The sequence below is a fragment of the Pleurodeles waltl genome, chromosome 3_1 (genome assembly GCF_031143425.1).
Source record: "Pleurodeles waltl isolate 20211129_DDA chromosome 3_1, aPleWal1.hap1.20221129, whole genome shotgun sequence".
NCBI classification, from domain to species: Eukaryota; Metazoa; Chordata; class Amphibia; order Caudata; family Salamandridae; genus Pleurodeles; species Pleurodeles waltl.
Genome location: NC_090440.1, coordinates 409,956,409 through 409,974,089, shown reverse-complemented (window position 1 = coordinate 409,974,089; position 17,681 = coordinate 409,956,409). Strand labels below are relative to the sequence as shown.

Genomic DNA, 17,681 nt, shown 5'->3' with positions numbered 1-17,681 from the left:
GGGATGTGAAGGGTCTCGTCCCTGGCCCAGTGGGTCCCCTGTAGGGGCTCCCCAAAAGCGGCACCAGGAGCCAGGCGTCCCTGATATTCCAAGGCACCCCACCCCAACGCCGGCCACAAAGCCCTCAAGCGGGTGTCTGTCCCCTGCAGTCCATGTCACACACAAGGCAGGTTGTTTCACTGGTGCCCCCAAGCTGCAGATGTCCTGATGCAGTACTTCTGGGAGTTAAAAGTGGGATCAGGCAGCAGCCGGCCACTGCTGCAAGGGCTCTAGTAGCCTTTCTGGATGTATTATCGCTGGGTGGGTACAAAAACAACATGGAAATTACTGGACTTCTAATAAATAATGCTCTGTTCAAAAGTATGTAGGTGTAAGTTAGCTAGACAAGAAAACTAGTTTAATGCATTTTATGGCCTTGGGGTGCAGAAATCCTATTTAGAGATGAACATAAGTACTTCTGTAGTGCAGAGGGTGGCATTCTGGGGAATGCTTGTGTATAATGCCTCCACAACCAAAGCAATGAGTAATTGTTTGCCTGGATTCTATTCTAGCTCTAATTCCCAGACAGACTGATGGGTAGAAAATCCACGATTATTTGCAGTGAATGTTCTTTGGCATGATCACACCAACCTCTTTAATTACTAGTGCTCTCTGTATGTGCAGAGGCAGGAGCTAGCTTCATGGCATTCTCTCACTTACTCCCTTCCCAACTTTGCTCTCCACACTGGCTAAGGTTTGAAGTCCCCCAAGTGAAGACCAAGTAGGTTTGAAGGCCCCCAAGTGAAGACCAAGCAGAAGCCTTGATAAAGCAGTATTCCTGAAGAAGGACAGATACTGAGTGGCTAAGCAGTGCACGTTTACATTTGGTTAAATAACGCCATTATCAGGAAGGCATCAGCTTCCTGCACACAGAAGTCAAACTGTCTTCTTGTGGTGGGGGACGCTCCTATCCCACATCGGGTGTATCACTTCTAAAATAAGTTTGTTTTTGCCTTGGTTCCTTGGTGGGAGAATCCAGCAGCAGTCCTGACAGTGCTGATCCCCTACCACTACAGGTTTTAGTGGGAAAAACACTATTTCCTCTAAGACATCTGGGTGAGGTCCGTTTCAATGTTTGGGCATTCAAGATAATTTAAGAGGATTATTCAACACAATATATGAGTGGTTTCCACTAGATTCAGGGGTGTAGAAATCCAATGGGCCATGAATGCCTACAAAAACATTGGGTGTTACAGGTTCGGAGGAATGCCCTCAGAAACTAGCCATTATTCCAGTTCCACAGATGGGAAAGGGAATTCTGGGTGTATACTCCATACTTTGGCAATTTCAGGTCCTTCCTTTCTGCCTCAAGTCATATTCCCAAATATTTACCAAAAGTACAACGGATCAAGCTGTACACAATTTAGGAATTCTCTTACAACCCAATACAGTATTGGCTCCTATATTCTCAATCCTTTGAAAAACCACCAAAGGTACCAATGGTACACCGTGTCACTTCAAGATATAATATTCACTGGATGGCATTTTCAGGGTTCAGATGGCCACCGTCTTTCTTCCTCAGTCAAGAGCATTCCTGGGTGGTTCACTCTCTCTGTCAGCATGCTGTGGGTCCTTAGAGAATCTTCCAGTAGACTCTTGTCCACCAAAGTCTGATCTATCAGTTCAAATCTTAAATCTGAATGTGCAGAAGTCAAGGGGGCAGAGGTGAGGCATTCCTCAAGTTAGCGTTAAGACAGCTGCTGCTCTTGCTTTGAGGCTGCGTGCAAAATGAGATTTCTGGTTGCTTAGAATTCAGAGCCTTCAGTGGATCTATAGTTCCTTCAAAACAGTTTCCACTTGTTGTATAGCTGCTTCCACACACAGGGTTCAGTGGGCAGTTATTGGGGTTTTCAAGTGCCCTGAACCTTACAGATTAGCTGAGGAACAGGCTACTTAGGGGATTCTAAATTAACGTTTATCATGTTGCCATACCTCATTCCTCCTGCAGATCTCCCAGCTATCCTGTCACCACTACAATGTTCTCAGTCTCAGAGACCCTCTACTAAATTCCTAACTCTGAAGATTTTCTTCTTATTTGTTTTATATTACCATCCGACTTGAGAGCCTTCATGACTAGTTCAGGTATTTTCAGGTATTTTCCTGACACTACTTAGCTGGGTTAGCTGTAGGTGATTTCATCTTTTCATTAGGAGCAGAAAATGATTCTCCCTCCTCCAGCCCCCATTCACTGGAAGAGTCACTCTGGGGCCTTCTGGCTGTACCCTGGGTTGAAGATATCGACCTGTCTTGTTCAGTACAATAAAGGCAGTGTAATAACTTGTATGTAAACTTTTCATTATTTCTGAAGTGGAAGGAGGTGGCTACCTCAGCTTTTAGCAGGTGAACCAGGATGACTATCTCCCTTGTTTAGGAAGTGCTTGTTGTGTTACCCTTGGGACCAGTCCAGAGGGAAATGTAAACCTAAAGGAGGACTTTCTTAGACTGACACAAGAGGTTTATCGAACTCAGTTATATGTCACTTCTAAGTAGGCGTCCACTTCCAATTTAAACTCATAATTTTGGAGAGAGGACATGTCTGGTACATCGGACACAGGTTGCCACCTCCGTCATCCCAGTAGGATTTTATCAAGACATTAATGCTTCTGCTGTAAAGTGCATGTTTTGCAGTGGTTTAATGGTACTGTTGCTTTCTTGATTGTGGGCCTCAGGATCATGTTGAAACCTGGGTGTTTGGGTAGATACTCATCTTCACAAGGAATGGAACACGGAAGAGTAAATAATATCCAGATTAATTAGAAGTATTATCTTTACTTCAAGTATCCCTTCCTTATTTCGGTACTTGTGTTCGCCCGCCATATCTGTATTGCCACCGGCTTCAATCCTGATGAAACTTCATTGAGCAAGAGTTGGGGGACCACACCCAGTCTTACAAAACTTCCCTTGGCAGGGGGAGGGGCTCCTTAGAGGAAAGAGGAATTTGCCAAGGAGGCAATTTATTTTTTTAATTTGGAAAGGATAGCAAAGGACATGTGAATGCACATTTTTTTTTAAAAGTGTCGGGATAAGGAGGCTAGATCCAGAGTAATGAAGGTTACTGGTAAAAAATAAGTCATTAGAAATAATCTCCCATCATCCGATTTTATAGAGAGGAAATATAAATACAGACTTCCAGACCCAAATATTCAAATAATGAGTCTGAAGCCAAAAGTAAAGATATCTAAACATTTTTATGGAGAGTGTCAGCATAATAATATAGGCTCTGTGTAGCCACACCAGGACACTTACTAAGAAATAATGTATATCTTAAAATGCAGAGACATACTTAATGGTGTACATGCAGAAAGAGAAATATTTTCATGCTGGATGAAGTTAACTCAAGGGTTAAACTAACTAATTTACTTTATATGAAAAAGGACAAGAAATATGAATACTTATGCAGACTGTGCTATCAAATATAGACATGAGGAGTGGAGTGTTAAGTAGTATGGCATTTAAACAACATCACATTTTATAGTTCTTAGGGTAAATTACTAACCTTTCAGCCACGTTAGCTTCAGTAATGGCTTTAGGCGGCACCTTCCAAGGACAGTTAATCCTCCCACCAGGGAGGCGCCTAAAATCAAACTGACAGCAGATTTTGGGGTCAGGTCCACAAGTATGGGGCACATCGTAACTGTAAAAGGGCATCATATGGCAGAAGATGTCTGTGCTCTTGTGAGGATCTAGGAAGGAGAACACCATACAATTATATGTGATGACATCTCTTTTCGCTTTATGATCATCTTTTACAATCAAGTGCACACTCTCAAAGCAGAAGAGCTACACACAAGCTGAAACATATCTAAGTAGGAACTCAATAATGGGGGAGGACTTACTTCACAAAGTAACATATCTCCTACAAAGTAACAAACATCTCTCCTGATTACAGAGATAATGCTTTTCTTATAACATTATTTTATAGTTTTCGGTGCATTGATTTTATTAGATCCATCAGCCAAGTTTAATACATTCGACCATGGCATCCTATTGGACTCCCTTGAGGTAGAAGGGTCTCTGGCTCAGCTATGGCTTGGTTTTATTCTTTAGCCTCTGGTCGGACTTAATCAGTGGACTTTTTTGCTTCACTGGTCTTGATCTACCTTTGGATTGTGGGTACCTCCGAGCAAAGCATTCTCACAGAACCTATTTAATCCTTACTTTCACCCTTTGCCAAGCTTATCCATTGTAGATTGGTGTAGGAAGTTGGCTCTGTATATGCTATTTCAAAGTAAGAAATAGTGTGCACAGAGTCCAAGGGTTCCCCTTAGGGGTAAGATAGTGGCAAAAAGAGATAATTCTAATGCTCTATTTTGTGGTAGGGTGGTCAAGCAGTAGGCTTATCAGAGGGTAGTGTTAAGCACTTGTTGTACACACACAGGCAATAAACGAGGAACACACACTCAAAGACTTACTCCAGGCCAATAGGTTTTTTTTATAGAAAAATATATTTTCTTAGTTTATTTTAAGAACCACAGGTTCAGGATTTACAAGTAATACTTCAAATGAAAGGTATTTCACTCAGGTATTTTAGGAACTTTGAATAATCACAATATCATGTACAGTTGTGACAAAAATGGCAACAAGCTATTTTAAAAGTGGACAGTGCAAAAATCAACAGTTCCTGGGGGAGGTAAGTAATTGTTAAGTTCACAGGTAAGTAGAACACTTACAGGGTTCAAAGTTTGGTCCAATGTAGCCCACCGTTAGGGGTTCAAGGCAACTCCAAAGTTACCACACCAGCAGCTCAGGGCCGGTCAGGTGCAGAGGTCAAAGAGGTGCCCAAAACACATAGGCTTCAATGGAGAACATGGGTGCCCCGGTTCCAGTCTGCCAGCAGGTAAGTACCTGAGTCCTCGGGCGGCAGACCAGGGGCGTTTTGTAGGGCACCAGGGGGGACACAAGCAGGCACAGAAAGTACACCCTCAGCGGCACAGGGTCGGCCGTGTGCAGAGTGCAAACAGGTGTCAGGTTTTGTAATGAAAGCAATGGGGAGAACCAGGGGTCTCTTCAACGATGCAGGCAGGCACAGGGGGGGCTCCTCGGGGTAGCTACCAACTGGGCTAGGCAGAGGGTCGCCTGGGGGTCGCTCCTGCACTGGAGTTCGGTTCCTTCAGGTCCTGGGGGCTGCGGGTGCAGTGTTGGTTCCAGGCGTCGGGTCCCTTGTTACAGGCAGTCGCGGTCTGGGGGAGCCTCTGGATTTCCTCTGCAGGCGTCGCTGTGGGGGATCAGGGGGGTCGTCTCTGGCTACCCACGGGCTCCCAGTCGCCGGGGAGTCCTCCCTGTAGTGTTGGTTTTCCGCAGGTCGAGCCGGGGGCGTCGGGTGCAGAGTGGAAAGTCTCACGCTTCCAGCGGGAAACGTGAAGTCCTTAGAGTTGTTTCTTTGTTAAAAGAAAGTTGCAGATTGTTGAACAGGGCCGCTGTTCACAGGAGTTTCTTGGTCCTTGGTTGCAGGGCAGTCCTCTGAGGCTTCAGAGGTCGCTGGTCCCTGTTGGATGCGTCGCTGTTGCAGTTCTCTTCGAAGTTGGGAGACAGGCCAGTAGGGCTGGGGCCAAAGCAGCTGTCGTCTCTGTCTTCACTGCAGGGCTTCAGGTCAGCAGTCCTTCTTCTTGTTAAGGTTGCAAGAATCTAGTTTCCTAGGTTCTGGGGACCCCTAAATACTGAATTAAGGGGGGTGTTTAGGTCTGGGAGGGCAGTAGCCAATGGCTACTGTCCTTGAGGGTGGCTACACACTCTTTGTGCCTCCTCCCTGAGGGGAGGGGGGCACATCCCTAATCCTATTGGGGGAATCCTCCATCCACAAGATGGAGGATTTCTAAAAGTAAGAGTCACCTCAGCTCAGGACACCTTAGGGGCTGTCCTGACTGGTGGGTGACTCCTTGTTTTTCTAATTATCTCCTCCAGCCTTGCCATCAAAAGTAGGGGCAGTGGCGGGAGGGGCGGGCATCTCCACTAGCTGCGATGCCCTGTGGTGCTGTAAAAAAGGGAGTGAGCCTTTGAGGCTCACGGCCAGGTGTTACAGTTCCTGCAGGGGGAGGTGAGAAGCACCTCCACCCAGTACAGGCTTTGTTCCTGGCCACATATTGACAAAGGCACTCTCCCCATGTGGCCAGCAACATGTCTGGTGTGTGGCAGGCTGGCAGCAACTAGTCAGCCTACACTAGAAGTCGGGTATGTTTTCAGGGGGCATCTCTAAGATCGGCGTCGGGTGCAGTGGTCGCTTCAGGCTGCAGAGAGGCTGGTGTGGCTGGGGCCAAGTCAGTAGGTGTCTTAAGTCTTCTCTGCTGGCGACGGGTCTGGTTCTTCTTTGGTTGCAGGAATCTGATTCTAGGATTCTGGGATGCCACATAAATACTGATATTTGGGGCGTTACAGGAAGTGTCAGGTGGTAGCCAATGAGCTACTCAGCCTTAGGATGACTACACCCTATGACCACTTTCTCTGGGAAGTGGCATAGCCCTAACCCTATCGGCCTAATTCCTTCCATGCAAGGTGGAGGAATTTAAAAAGCAGTGTCCACTTCAGCTCGTCCACCTTAGGGGTGGGACTGGCATGAAGTGGGCACTCCTACTGATCGCATCTCAAAGGCAGCAAGGCCTTTGAAGTTCCCCGCCCTGGAATGTCCATCCTGCCTGGGAGAGGAGGTCAAACCTCTGCCCAGAGCAGGCCTTTGATCCGAGTCCTCAATAGCACTGGCCCTGACGTCAGGGGGGGCAGAACATTGTCTAAGCTGGCTGTACTGGTTTTGACCAGTCAGTGCCCACGTTAGGAATTGGTATGTTTTGCAGGAGGCACCTCTGAGGTGCCCTCTGAGTGCATGTATTAATAAATCCATCACTGGATTGAGGGAGGGTTTATTAATACGAGATGTTTGATGACAAACATCCTTCTCTTCAGTGAAGCCATCATGTAGCAGGGGAACGCATACTGACCAGTGTCAAGCACATGTACTTAAAATGGCATCACTGTTCACTTACTATGTCTGAGAATCAACAAAGACATAGCAGGGGCATATCTGCTCATGTAGGTATGCCCTCACATGTTAATATAACACACCCTACCTTTAGGACTGGAAGGCCTGCCAGAGGGATGACTAACATATATTACAGGCAATGTAACTGGACAGAGCACACAGGCTGTGTGCCATGTCGTGTTTTCATTTTGGGTCTGCACCAAGACACGCAGTATGCAAAGGCAGCGCTGGGTACACTTAGGTGAGAGAGTCCCTGAGGGTGGCACAATCTGTGCTGCATCCCTCAGGGGCCTTCCTTTAGTATCTCATGCCCTAGGAGCCAGGGGTATTATTTACTAGAAACTTACAGTGGCAACTAAAGAGTTGCTAATTGGGAAAAACTGTGCAGTTTTAGAGAAAGAGATCTCGCACTCTGGACCTGTTTAGCAGAGACCCAGTGCTCTTTCAGTTGAAATTACACCAGAAACCAGGCGATAAAGTGAGGGGACCATGCCAAAAAGGGCACTTTCCTGCACTAGTAAACATTTGACAATTGAAAGCACAACTGGGCCACTGGTGTTAGTTTGACATACCTCAGGGCTAAATGACAATCCCTGAGGCCCATGAGTTTGCAAAGAGGTTTGATCCAGCGGGCTTTTGTTGCCTTTTGTAGGCCGTGCAGAAAAAAAAAAAAACATGTTCAATAGTCTCCACCGCATCACATCCCATCGCATGTAAATTTGACTTGTCAGTCTTGTTTTTTCATGAGCCGGGAAAAGCTATTAATGGTAAAATCCTTAAGCTTGAATTTGACATAAAGTGCACATGCAAAAGGTTTAAGCAGCATATCGAGACAGGAATCAAACTCAAATGAACACTTACAGAATAAAAAAACTCTCAGGCTTCCCAGGGTTTTCAATAGATTCTATCCTGTTATGAGTGGCTTCCCAGCCCAATAAGGCAAAAGGGGTGCAAGCATTTTACAAAAACTACTAACTTAACACAGTTAAATTCTATTTAACTTCATACCGTTTTAGCATCAGACACTTCCATTTGATGGCGTGACGGAAATGACTATTTTACAAAATTAGTTATATAATATTGCACTAGCTATGGTTACACTCACCTACTTGTGTTTAGCAAATTCAATGTGAAAGTGGTACATTCTCCCGGTGCTTTACTGAAGACTGCACAAAAAGGTGCCAATAATGTACCTCCTGCCATCTCTATGGTTCCCAATGAGAAAGAATGCTTAGGCTAAACATGATAATACCTTTCTTAAATATTAAACAGATGTATTCCTGGAGACTTGTTCAATGTGATTGCTAAATGTTTCTGGAAAAGTTAATTACTTAGAAAATAACTTTAATCAAGATAATAGAACTCTTGATGTTCCACTCATAGGGGATACTCATATCTCCTTTACCTCTTAGGACAATGAGTATGTATTACCTGGCTTTTAAAAGCAATATTGCACAAAAATGTTTTAAAGAAAAAATAGACCTCTGAAATCTCCCCAAAATACTAAGGGGGTTCCAAAGATCAAGAACAGGGGGCCTGATTTAGAGTTTGGTGGAGAGGGTTACTCCGTCACAGTCTGCCGTATTACAATTCCTTATAGCCTTTGGAACTTGTAATATGGCGGACGGGATATCCGTCAGTTTTGTGATGGAGCAATCCCTCCGCTAAACTCGTAATCATGCACAGAATCTAATTATGTTTCTACTAAACTGTGTGGCACATAAGGTAATTTTAACAAAACATAACAATATTTTGTTGCATATCTTAGATCATTGCAGAAGTACAATTCATGTTGTGTACAAGAACATACAAACTACACGGAAAAGTAAGCAATACATTGCTAGAAAGGTTGCCATTAATCTGCTGTGCGGTTTTTGAAACAAAATGCAAGCTACAATCCACAGGTAACGCTCATCCCTTTACTCTCCTCCCACAGGAATCCTTCCCTTTTATCACCGTCCCCAGTCACCCTCATCCAATCCAATTCTAGTAACTGCCCATGCTGGCAACCTTATTCCTCTTATCCTTGGTGTAAGATGGCATTGGATCTCTTTATTTGTATGTGACTTCGCTTGTTGTTGAACACTGCAAATCACAAGAATGACGATTCAATAAGTATTCTCCTTACTCTAAATGTCTGTTTGCAATCAGGTGAACCCATCAAACGTTCATGAAGAGATCATATTGGCATTCCTTTCCTAATTCACGAGCAGACGATGCCAAATAAACTGGCCTTTATTCAAAACCTCTGTTTGATAAATCCTGATCTTTTACTGAGGCATTTTAATAATCATCTCTTATCTGCCATAAACGTAGTCATCCCAAGCAAAAGCACAAGTCAAATCAATAAAACCATGTATTAACACTTAGTACACAATCGCCAGAAGAAAATAAATGGCTACAAATGTGAATGTTCTTGGCTTAAATTCTTGAAGGATTCCAAATCAGCTTGGAGTTGCAATCTGTAAAATGTTCAAAACAAAAGAAACAATAAAGAATTAACAAGGGTGCTAATATCTCTAGATGCGTTTTTAGGTTAGTTAATACACTAAAATCTCCATACTGTAAAATTATTAGGAATGGGTGGAATATTCGGTTTCGTCAACGGAATTTTGGAGACTCTTGTAACGTGGCGTTACAGCATGGAGAATTTTCTTTCGTGCACAGCTCCAGAACGGTAAGTTGCCGAGTGTGATTTGACATCCCACAGCGTGACTTCCAGTTGCTAGGAGGACATCTGGTGAGATTTTTCTAAAGCAGGTGGTCGCGACCATTCATGGTCAGAAGGCTGCCGCTCGAGTAAAAAAATATACTGGAGAGGCACCAATATCAACTCTAGTAGCTGACCCTCTTGTGCAATGTTTCGTGCCATTTGCACCGATTTTCGCTACTGGCGCTAAATCACAGCGCAATAAGTCTATCTCCGCCTGTTGGAGGAACGCTGCGGAATCTCTTAGTGGAATTACCTTAGTGGGATTCCTCAAAGTCAAATTTAACGAGTTCCGCTCACCCCATAAAATGTAACTGTGGTGTGTTACATTATTTCTTTATTGAGTTTATTACGGAAATGTTCCTTTTTTCTGTATAGTGTTTCTTTTAGTTATATCATTTTTCTTAGTTGGTTTCTCCCACTGCTTCTCCTCCTTTCTCTTGTGTCTTGGACTCTCCGGAATGTTGACGGAGTGGTCTTGGAAGCACTAGGAGTGGAGACTGGATGCTCTGTGTCTTGGTGGTGGATGAAGTTTCTTTTATGGATCAAACTGGAAATAAAACTACATCAAATCATTCAACTGGTGTCAACTTGAATCTATGCTTGGATGACAGTCTTACTACATTTTTGGCGACGAGGATGGTTCAAGACCCATGAAACTGTGATCTTTGGAAACTTCAACACTCTCATTATTCTGTTTCTACCGTTAAAAAAAAAAGGTACTGTGATATTTATTCCTGTGGCTCAATTTTTTTTTTTCCTCAAACTATTTCATGTGCCACATATTTCTTTTGTCGTTCGTGTTTATTTATAAATTTCATTAGCGTGTATGCCAACTGTCTCCTTATCTCGTGCCTCCGGAGACGCGCGCTTCATATGCCGTGTTTATTCTGTTTCCATAACAACGTGTACGCGAGCTCTTTCTCTTCGGCCGCGCTCAAAGGAAACACGCGCGGTTTGTTTATTCAGCCGCGCTCTAAGGAAACACACGCTGTTTGTTTATTCAGTCGTGTTCAAGGGTAACACGTACTGTCTACACAGTTGCGCTCAGGACAACTCGTTGTTTTTGCGCTCAAAGGAAATACGTTGTTTTTTTTTTCTCCTCACTCTATTGTGAGCTGCATCTATGTAATTGAAGTAGATTTTAACTAATGAAGTTGCGCATATATAGATATATATATTTTTCTTCTTACATGCGCTCGTACAACATTTTTTGTATTCAACATATAAACAAAGAGTACAGTTTTAAACTGCCTGTTTAAAACTATTTTGTTCAACTTTTGGAAACATTTTTTATTTGCTCTTCACTTGTCATTGTTGCACTTTAATGGGTCCTGGATATTCTATTTCGTTTTGTGAGGCACTTTATATTTTGGTGTTCAACACTATTTCTCTGCAATAAGAAGATATAATGCAGAACATTACACCTCCACCATTTTTCCTTGCTCTTCCTGGAGAACCACCTATACCGTGGCAAAAATGGAAAAAGGTTTTTCTGACCTACATGCGCGTCTGTGGCAGCAACTTATCATCTGAAAGAAAGACTTCTGTTTTACAACATTGTCTTGGTGCGGAAGGTCAGGAAATCTTGGAAACTTTACCTACAATAACAACGTCAGATGGTGCTGAGGGTGACAACTCTGAATGAATTTGAATCTACGCTACTTAGACTAGACAAACACTTTCTACCTAAAGTTTCAATTATTTTACAACGCTACTACTTTGGGAAACGGAAGCAGACTGATGGTGAATCTATTGAAGATTTTGTGACAGCATTACGCAAACTAGCTTCATCATGTAATTTCGGAGAAAATCTAGAAGAGCGCATTAGAGACCAATTCATGCTTGAGTGTAAATGTGACAAAGTAAGAGAGGCGTTATGGGCCAAGAATGATCCATCATTGGATGAAGTGTTAATTATTGCGAAGCAAGTGGAACATTCAATGGCTTGTATTGAAAATTTGAGGAAATCGAGAAATGTTGCAATGGATGTGCAAGTTCTTGATACAAAAACTAATAACAAATTTCAAGCTAACTTTAGAACAAGACTTATGTGTTTTAGATGTGGATCTACAACTCATTTAGCTAATAGTAAAGACTGTCCTGCATTACTTGTTACCTGTAACAAATGTTCCAAGAAAGGACATTTTGCTAAATATTGTAAATCATCATCAAAGTTTAAAGTCAAGGTTCAAGAAATTGATTGTAATGATGATCGAGATTTTGTTTTACAGATTATTAATGATGTTAATTGTGTCGCTAATATCACTTGTCAGTATCCTTCAGATTTTGTGGATGTCAACGGAACATCTATTGCAATGATGATGGATTCTGGTGCGAAACTTTCCCTAGTCTCAGTTTCAGATTTTTCTAAGCATTTTATGGGGAAAGTTTCTCTACTAGATCCTGACATCATTCCTTATAGTTATGGTGGAAAACCTATTGAGCTGAAGGGTTACTTTGAAGCTACTATAACCTTCAGAGGGAACACGATTACTGGGAAAATATATGTTCCGGTTATTGGCGACACAATTCTAAGCTGGCCACATCAGAAGATGCTGGGCATTATATTGAATCCCAACTCTATTCCTCAGGTGTTGGTTCAAAATGTGTGCAGCATCAAAGATGACATTATGGGTGAATTTCCTGATGTATTTACCTCTAAAGTGGGGTGCATTACAGGATACAAACATCGCATTTGTCTTAAGAAGGATGTAAAACCAGTAGCGTGCAAAGTCAGGAAAATCCCTTTTACTTTGCAAGACAAAGTAAAATCTGAATTACAAAGGTTACAATCTGAGGGTGTTATTGAGGAAGTTGAGGCGGCACAATGGATCGCTCCCATTGTAGTTGCCGTGAAAAAATCGGGTGATATTAGACTTTGTGTGGACCTTAGGCAACTCAATAAAGCTGTGATTGAGGACAGATTTCCATTACCTAACATCAATGAAATGGTCAGTCTTTTAGGGGAGGCTAAATATTTCACAACATTAGATTTGAGTTCAGCCTATCACCAAGTCCAATTGTGTGAAGAATCCAAATTGCTGACTTCATTTATCACTCCCTTTGGTGTGTTTAAATTTAATAGGATGCCGTTTGGTTTGTGCTCTGCTGCTTCTGTATTTCAAAGATTAATGTACCATATTCTTGGTAAAACTGATGGCGTTAGTTTTTTTCAAGATGATGTTCTCATTTTTTCTAACACTCTTGAACAACATCTTTCTAAGGTTAGAGAAGTCTTGAAAAATTTTCGTAGTAAAGGAATCACACTAAAGGGAGAGAAATGCAAGTTCGCATGTTCAGATATCACTTATTTAGGCCATGTAATTTCTGCTCAAGGTGTGAAACCAAAGGAAGACCTAGTCAAAACTGTTGTCAATTTTGCTGATCCTGAAAAAAAAGAAGATGTGCAAGTGTTCTTAGGCATGGCGGAATTCTATTCTAAGTATGTCCCCAATTTTGCCAGTAGGTCTTCCTGTATTAGAGAGTTGCTTAAGAAGAGTGTTGATTTTGTATGGTCGGAAGCGTGCAGGAAAGAATTTGAGGATTTAAAGTGTGCACTGGCCTCTGCTCAATGCCTCAGCAGCTTTCGTCCAGGATTTCCATGTTGTGTCATAACTGATGCTTCAGATAAGGGTTTAGGAAGTGTTCTTAAGCAACAGTATGATGGTAAGGACGTAACAATTGCATTTGCTTCCAGAGCATTGAGGGGAGCGGAATCGAGGTATTCCACCATTGAAAAAGAGGCTTTGGCTATTTACTGGGCTATAAAGAAGTTTAAACAGTTTCTTTGGGGATCTCAGTTTGTTGTGCAATCAGATCATAAGCCTCTACAAGAATTTTTTGATAAGAAAGGGCTAGATTGTATCTCCTCGCGTATTTGCAAGTGGATTGTTGGTCTACAAGACTTTCAGTTTTCTGTCAGATATGTTCCTGGATGTGAGAACCGCACTGCTGACTGTTTGTCAAGACTAAGGTCACTAGGCTGGGACCATGATACAGATTGTGGCACATGGTGGATTGATGAGAATGTTAAAGTGTGCATTTTGACTGATGGTTGTATCACAGAAGATGAATGGTTAATGGAGTTTAGTAATGATTCAAGTTTAAAGCGGGTGAAGGATTTGATTGAATCTAATCGCATTACAGCTGATTGTGACGAAGAGAATGTGTATAAAAAAGTTTGGAATGAACTTTCTGTTGAGGACGGTTTGATTTTCAGAAGTGGGAGACTAGTGCCTCCATCTGGTTTACGAGAGAGATTGTTACATTTAGCTCATTTGGGCCACCATGGTATTTGCAAGACAAAGGAACGTTTGAGAGAATTTTATTGGTGGCCGAGAATGGATTTAGCGTTAGAGAGAGTTGTTCGTGACTGTGTTGAATGCAAATTTGCAGATAAGACGCTCAAGTGTAGGTCTCGTCCTTTGGGAATTAGAACAATTCCTAAAGAAGTATGGGAGGATGTTGCAATGGATATTATGGGACCTGTGGTTTGTGGTTCTTCTTCTAAGTACATTGTAGTTGTAATGGACATGTTGTCTCGCTGGCCGGAGATTTTGATTACCTCTGACATAACATCTCAGTCTATTACAAATTTTCTTGCAGGGGTATTTTCAAGGGAAGGATATCCCAAGTGCATCATAACGGACAATGGTGTTCAATTTACCTCTAAGCACATGTGTGAGTTTTTAGCATCTAGAGGCATATTACATAAGAAAAGTGCTCTATATCATCCTGAAACGAATGGTATGGTTGAGCGCTTTAATAGAACGTTGAAGGAAACCATTCAAATGGCTAAATTGACAGGACGTGGTTGGATAGAAGCTGTCAAATCTAAGGTTGAAAGTTATAGATATACACCACATTCCAGTACTGGTCAGTCCCCATTTGTATTGTTCAAAAAAAGGGTACCCAACACCAACATAAGTCCTTCATGGGTGAATAAATATATTGGGAAGGAGCTGAATCATGAGAAAGTGAAAGAACTAGCTATAGCCAAGGAGAAGACTTTGCAGGAGAAGAGGAAGTGGACACATGATCTTCGTAAAGCAGTCAAACCTCTTGTTGTTGCAGTTGGTGATTCTGTTAGGATTAAGTTACCGAAAAAAGATCGCACAAGCTTTTCTCAATACAGTAAAATATTTAAAGTTACTAAGGTGTTTAAAGGAGCAATCAAAGTGGATGATGGACGTATTTGGAATTTGAATAGAGTTGTCAAAGTGTGAAAGGAAAAAAAATATTTTTCTTTTCATTTAGGGGGAAGATAGTGTGGTGTGTTACATTATTTCTTTATTGAGTTTATTACGGAAATGTTCCTTTTTTCTGTATAGTGTTTCTTTTAGTTATATCATTTTTCTTAGTTGGTTTCTCCCACTGCTTCTCCTCCTTTCTCTTGTGTCTTGGACTCTCCGGAATGTTGACGGAGTGGTCTTGGAAGCACTAGGAGTGGAGACTGGATGCTCTGTGTCTTGGTGGTGGATGAAGTTTCTTTTATGGATCAAACTGGAAATAAAACTACATCAAATCATTCAACTGGTGTCAACTTGAATCTATGCTTGGATGACAGTCTTACTACAGTAACAATCCAGGGAATACTGGAAATCAATGGGCAACTTAGGAAACATCCAATTATGGTTAGAAAAACTGGTCCTGTTGATTCATATTTGGTTAATAGATAAATGTATTCCTAATATGCCAGATGCTTTTCTCACATTACATTTGCCTAGCTACAGTGATGAAATCACTATGTCAAGCTCATAGTTTAGAACTCTGATTAAGGCTTATTTGATTTCAGTAGCAAGTGTCCACAACCAGGGAGGTGGAAGTACTTGTTCGTCCTCTGTAAAAGGCCTACCTCAGATGGATCGTTACCCCTATTAGCTATCATCTCAATTCTCGACTGACATTTATGTAAAAACTGATGGAAAAAATGATTATCAGGCAGCTCTCAGATACTCAAGAGGCTAACTACATCTTAAAGAGTATTCAAGGCAGTTTTTAATCTGGAAAGAGAATAGAATCAGCTATGTTTGTTTTCAACAAAGATCCCACGCTGGTTGAGGCAGTGGTAGTATTTTGGCTATACTGAACCAACTTACTGCTTTGACATAGTTAAACATTGGCTGCTGCTCCTTAACAAGTTTGCACTGTTGAGACCAAAGGCTTAGCTTTAATACAACTTGAATATCATTGGTTCTTAGTGACCATTGCCAATTGATGATCATCACACAATATCAATTAGTCATCTAGAAGACTTAACCTGCAGGGTTATGCAGGTATCTCTTTTCAAACGTATTCAATTCTTCTTTAATGAGTCCTCTGACTAAACATTTTTATGCATGTTGATGACACCCAGGGCCATATGTACGAACACATTTTCCCATTGACACAGAATGAGAAAAACCCTTTGCTACATCTGGCCCCCAGATCCTTGTAGAAGTGACTTATCTTCCCAATACTCAGATAAAAAGTGTATACAAATTGTTGGTGCTTTACATAAGCATGACCAAGAACTCTTGGTTTAATCTACAGTCAAAGGCTTATCATTTCTGAGGGACTAATCACAAAGCCCTATGGCGGGTGGGCAATTCAGATTGATTGGGCCAAATAGATTTCCTCAGCGTCCTGATTTCCTCTACCTGTAATCTGCGCTCTAATGGGTCCCAATTTATGTCAACACCATCACTCGAGGAAGACTATCTCAGAGGTAAACCACATTAAGCCTTAGTGGTCTTCCTTGGACCAGGCTATTTCTATACGTGAGAAATCTCCTGGATCATCTCAAATGCAGCATGATTTGAAGACTTATAAGTAGTACTGCACAGCCAGGTTCATTACTCTCTTAGAGACTTGAGTTAGTCCATCTGTGATTCAGAAATTATGTATCTAGGGAGACCAATCCAACCAGTAATTGAAGAATTAAAAAGAGAAACCATAACAGCCAACACACTTCTAAGAGAGTAATGAAACTGGCAATATAACACAACTTTTCAATTCTTTGAATGAGTATCATATCCATCAATCCTATATTGTTTATCTTGTAGGTTTTCTTGTAATTTAAGCTCCCATATTAATATTATTCATGTATTGTGTATGGATGATGGACTTTAGTATTTGATGTGCTATGTATAACTAAACGTGTCTTTGAATACAAGTGATACCTTGTCTGTGAATGTGTAAATGATTTGCTTGTTTGGAGACATTTGATTGGTAATATAAGGAGTAAAAATTAATTTGCAAAGTTAGGGTGAGAGATGTATACCAGTATGCGTCCCCATCAAATGTAACATTTATTGTTATAGTGCAATTTCTTGTAAATATTAGTGTATATTAAGGGAACTGACAACCCGGTGAGTTAGAGCTACAGCAGGGCCACTGAAATTCTTATATTTTGAAAGTACACTTTAAGTTTCATCAATTAAGTGGTCTGGTGTAAACTTTTGACACAATTACAATGGATTAGTGTCCCTTACCCCACGACTGCCTCCACATGAACTCCAGGGTCTTCGTAGCTGCAAAGTGCTTCTTAATAGAGTAGTGGATTCTTTGAATGATCATGTTGGTTAAGTTGGAGCGCTTGAGCAGGTAGGGCATTGTGGAGCTGTGTCCGAAGGGGTCCACAGCCCAACCTGACCGCGGAGTGACACCTGAGGAGAACATGAACAAATATTTTATGTTTACAAATAATGTCTAATGTCATGGGTGCTCACAAATACAGTACACAGACACTTCGCACACAGTTGGGTTCTAGGGTTAACTCCATCACCTTGACTGAGTCCCCCGCCTGCCAAATTTACAAATGTCTGCTGACCTAGCGATATTTCTAACACTGGCAGGAACACCCCTCTAGGAGGTTCCTGTCAATGCAGTTTTAAGTTTGACAGACGGCTCTGTCAACACATAAGAATACATCATGAATGCACTTTTGAACAGATACACTGCCTAAGCAATATTTACATT

General features: G+C 41.8%; 1 protein-coding gene across 3 annotated transcripts in view; it reads right to left on the bottom strand.

The window, feature by feature from the left end:
- Nucleotides 1-17,681, bottom strand: part of MAN2A2 (mannosidase alpha class 2A member 2) — a 492,369-nt gene that overhangs the window by 317,646 nt on the left and 157,042 nt on the right. For all 3 annotated transcript variants that reach the window (XM_069222645.1, XM_069222646.1, XM_069222644.1), the window contains exons 8-9: nt 17,195-17,368; nt 3,536-3,722 (exon numbers count right to left, since the gene is read on the bottom strand). In XM_069222645.1, the coding sequence (XP_069078746.1) occupies nt 3,536-3,722; nt 17,195-17,368 (361 nt within the window). The remainder of the gene's footprint in view (nt 1-3,535; nt 3,723-17,194; nt 17,369-17,681) is intronic.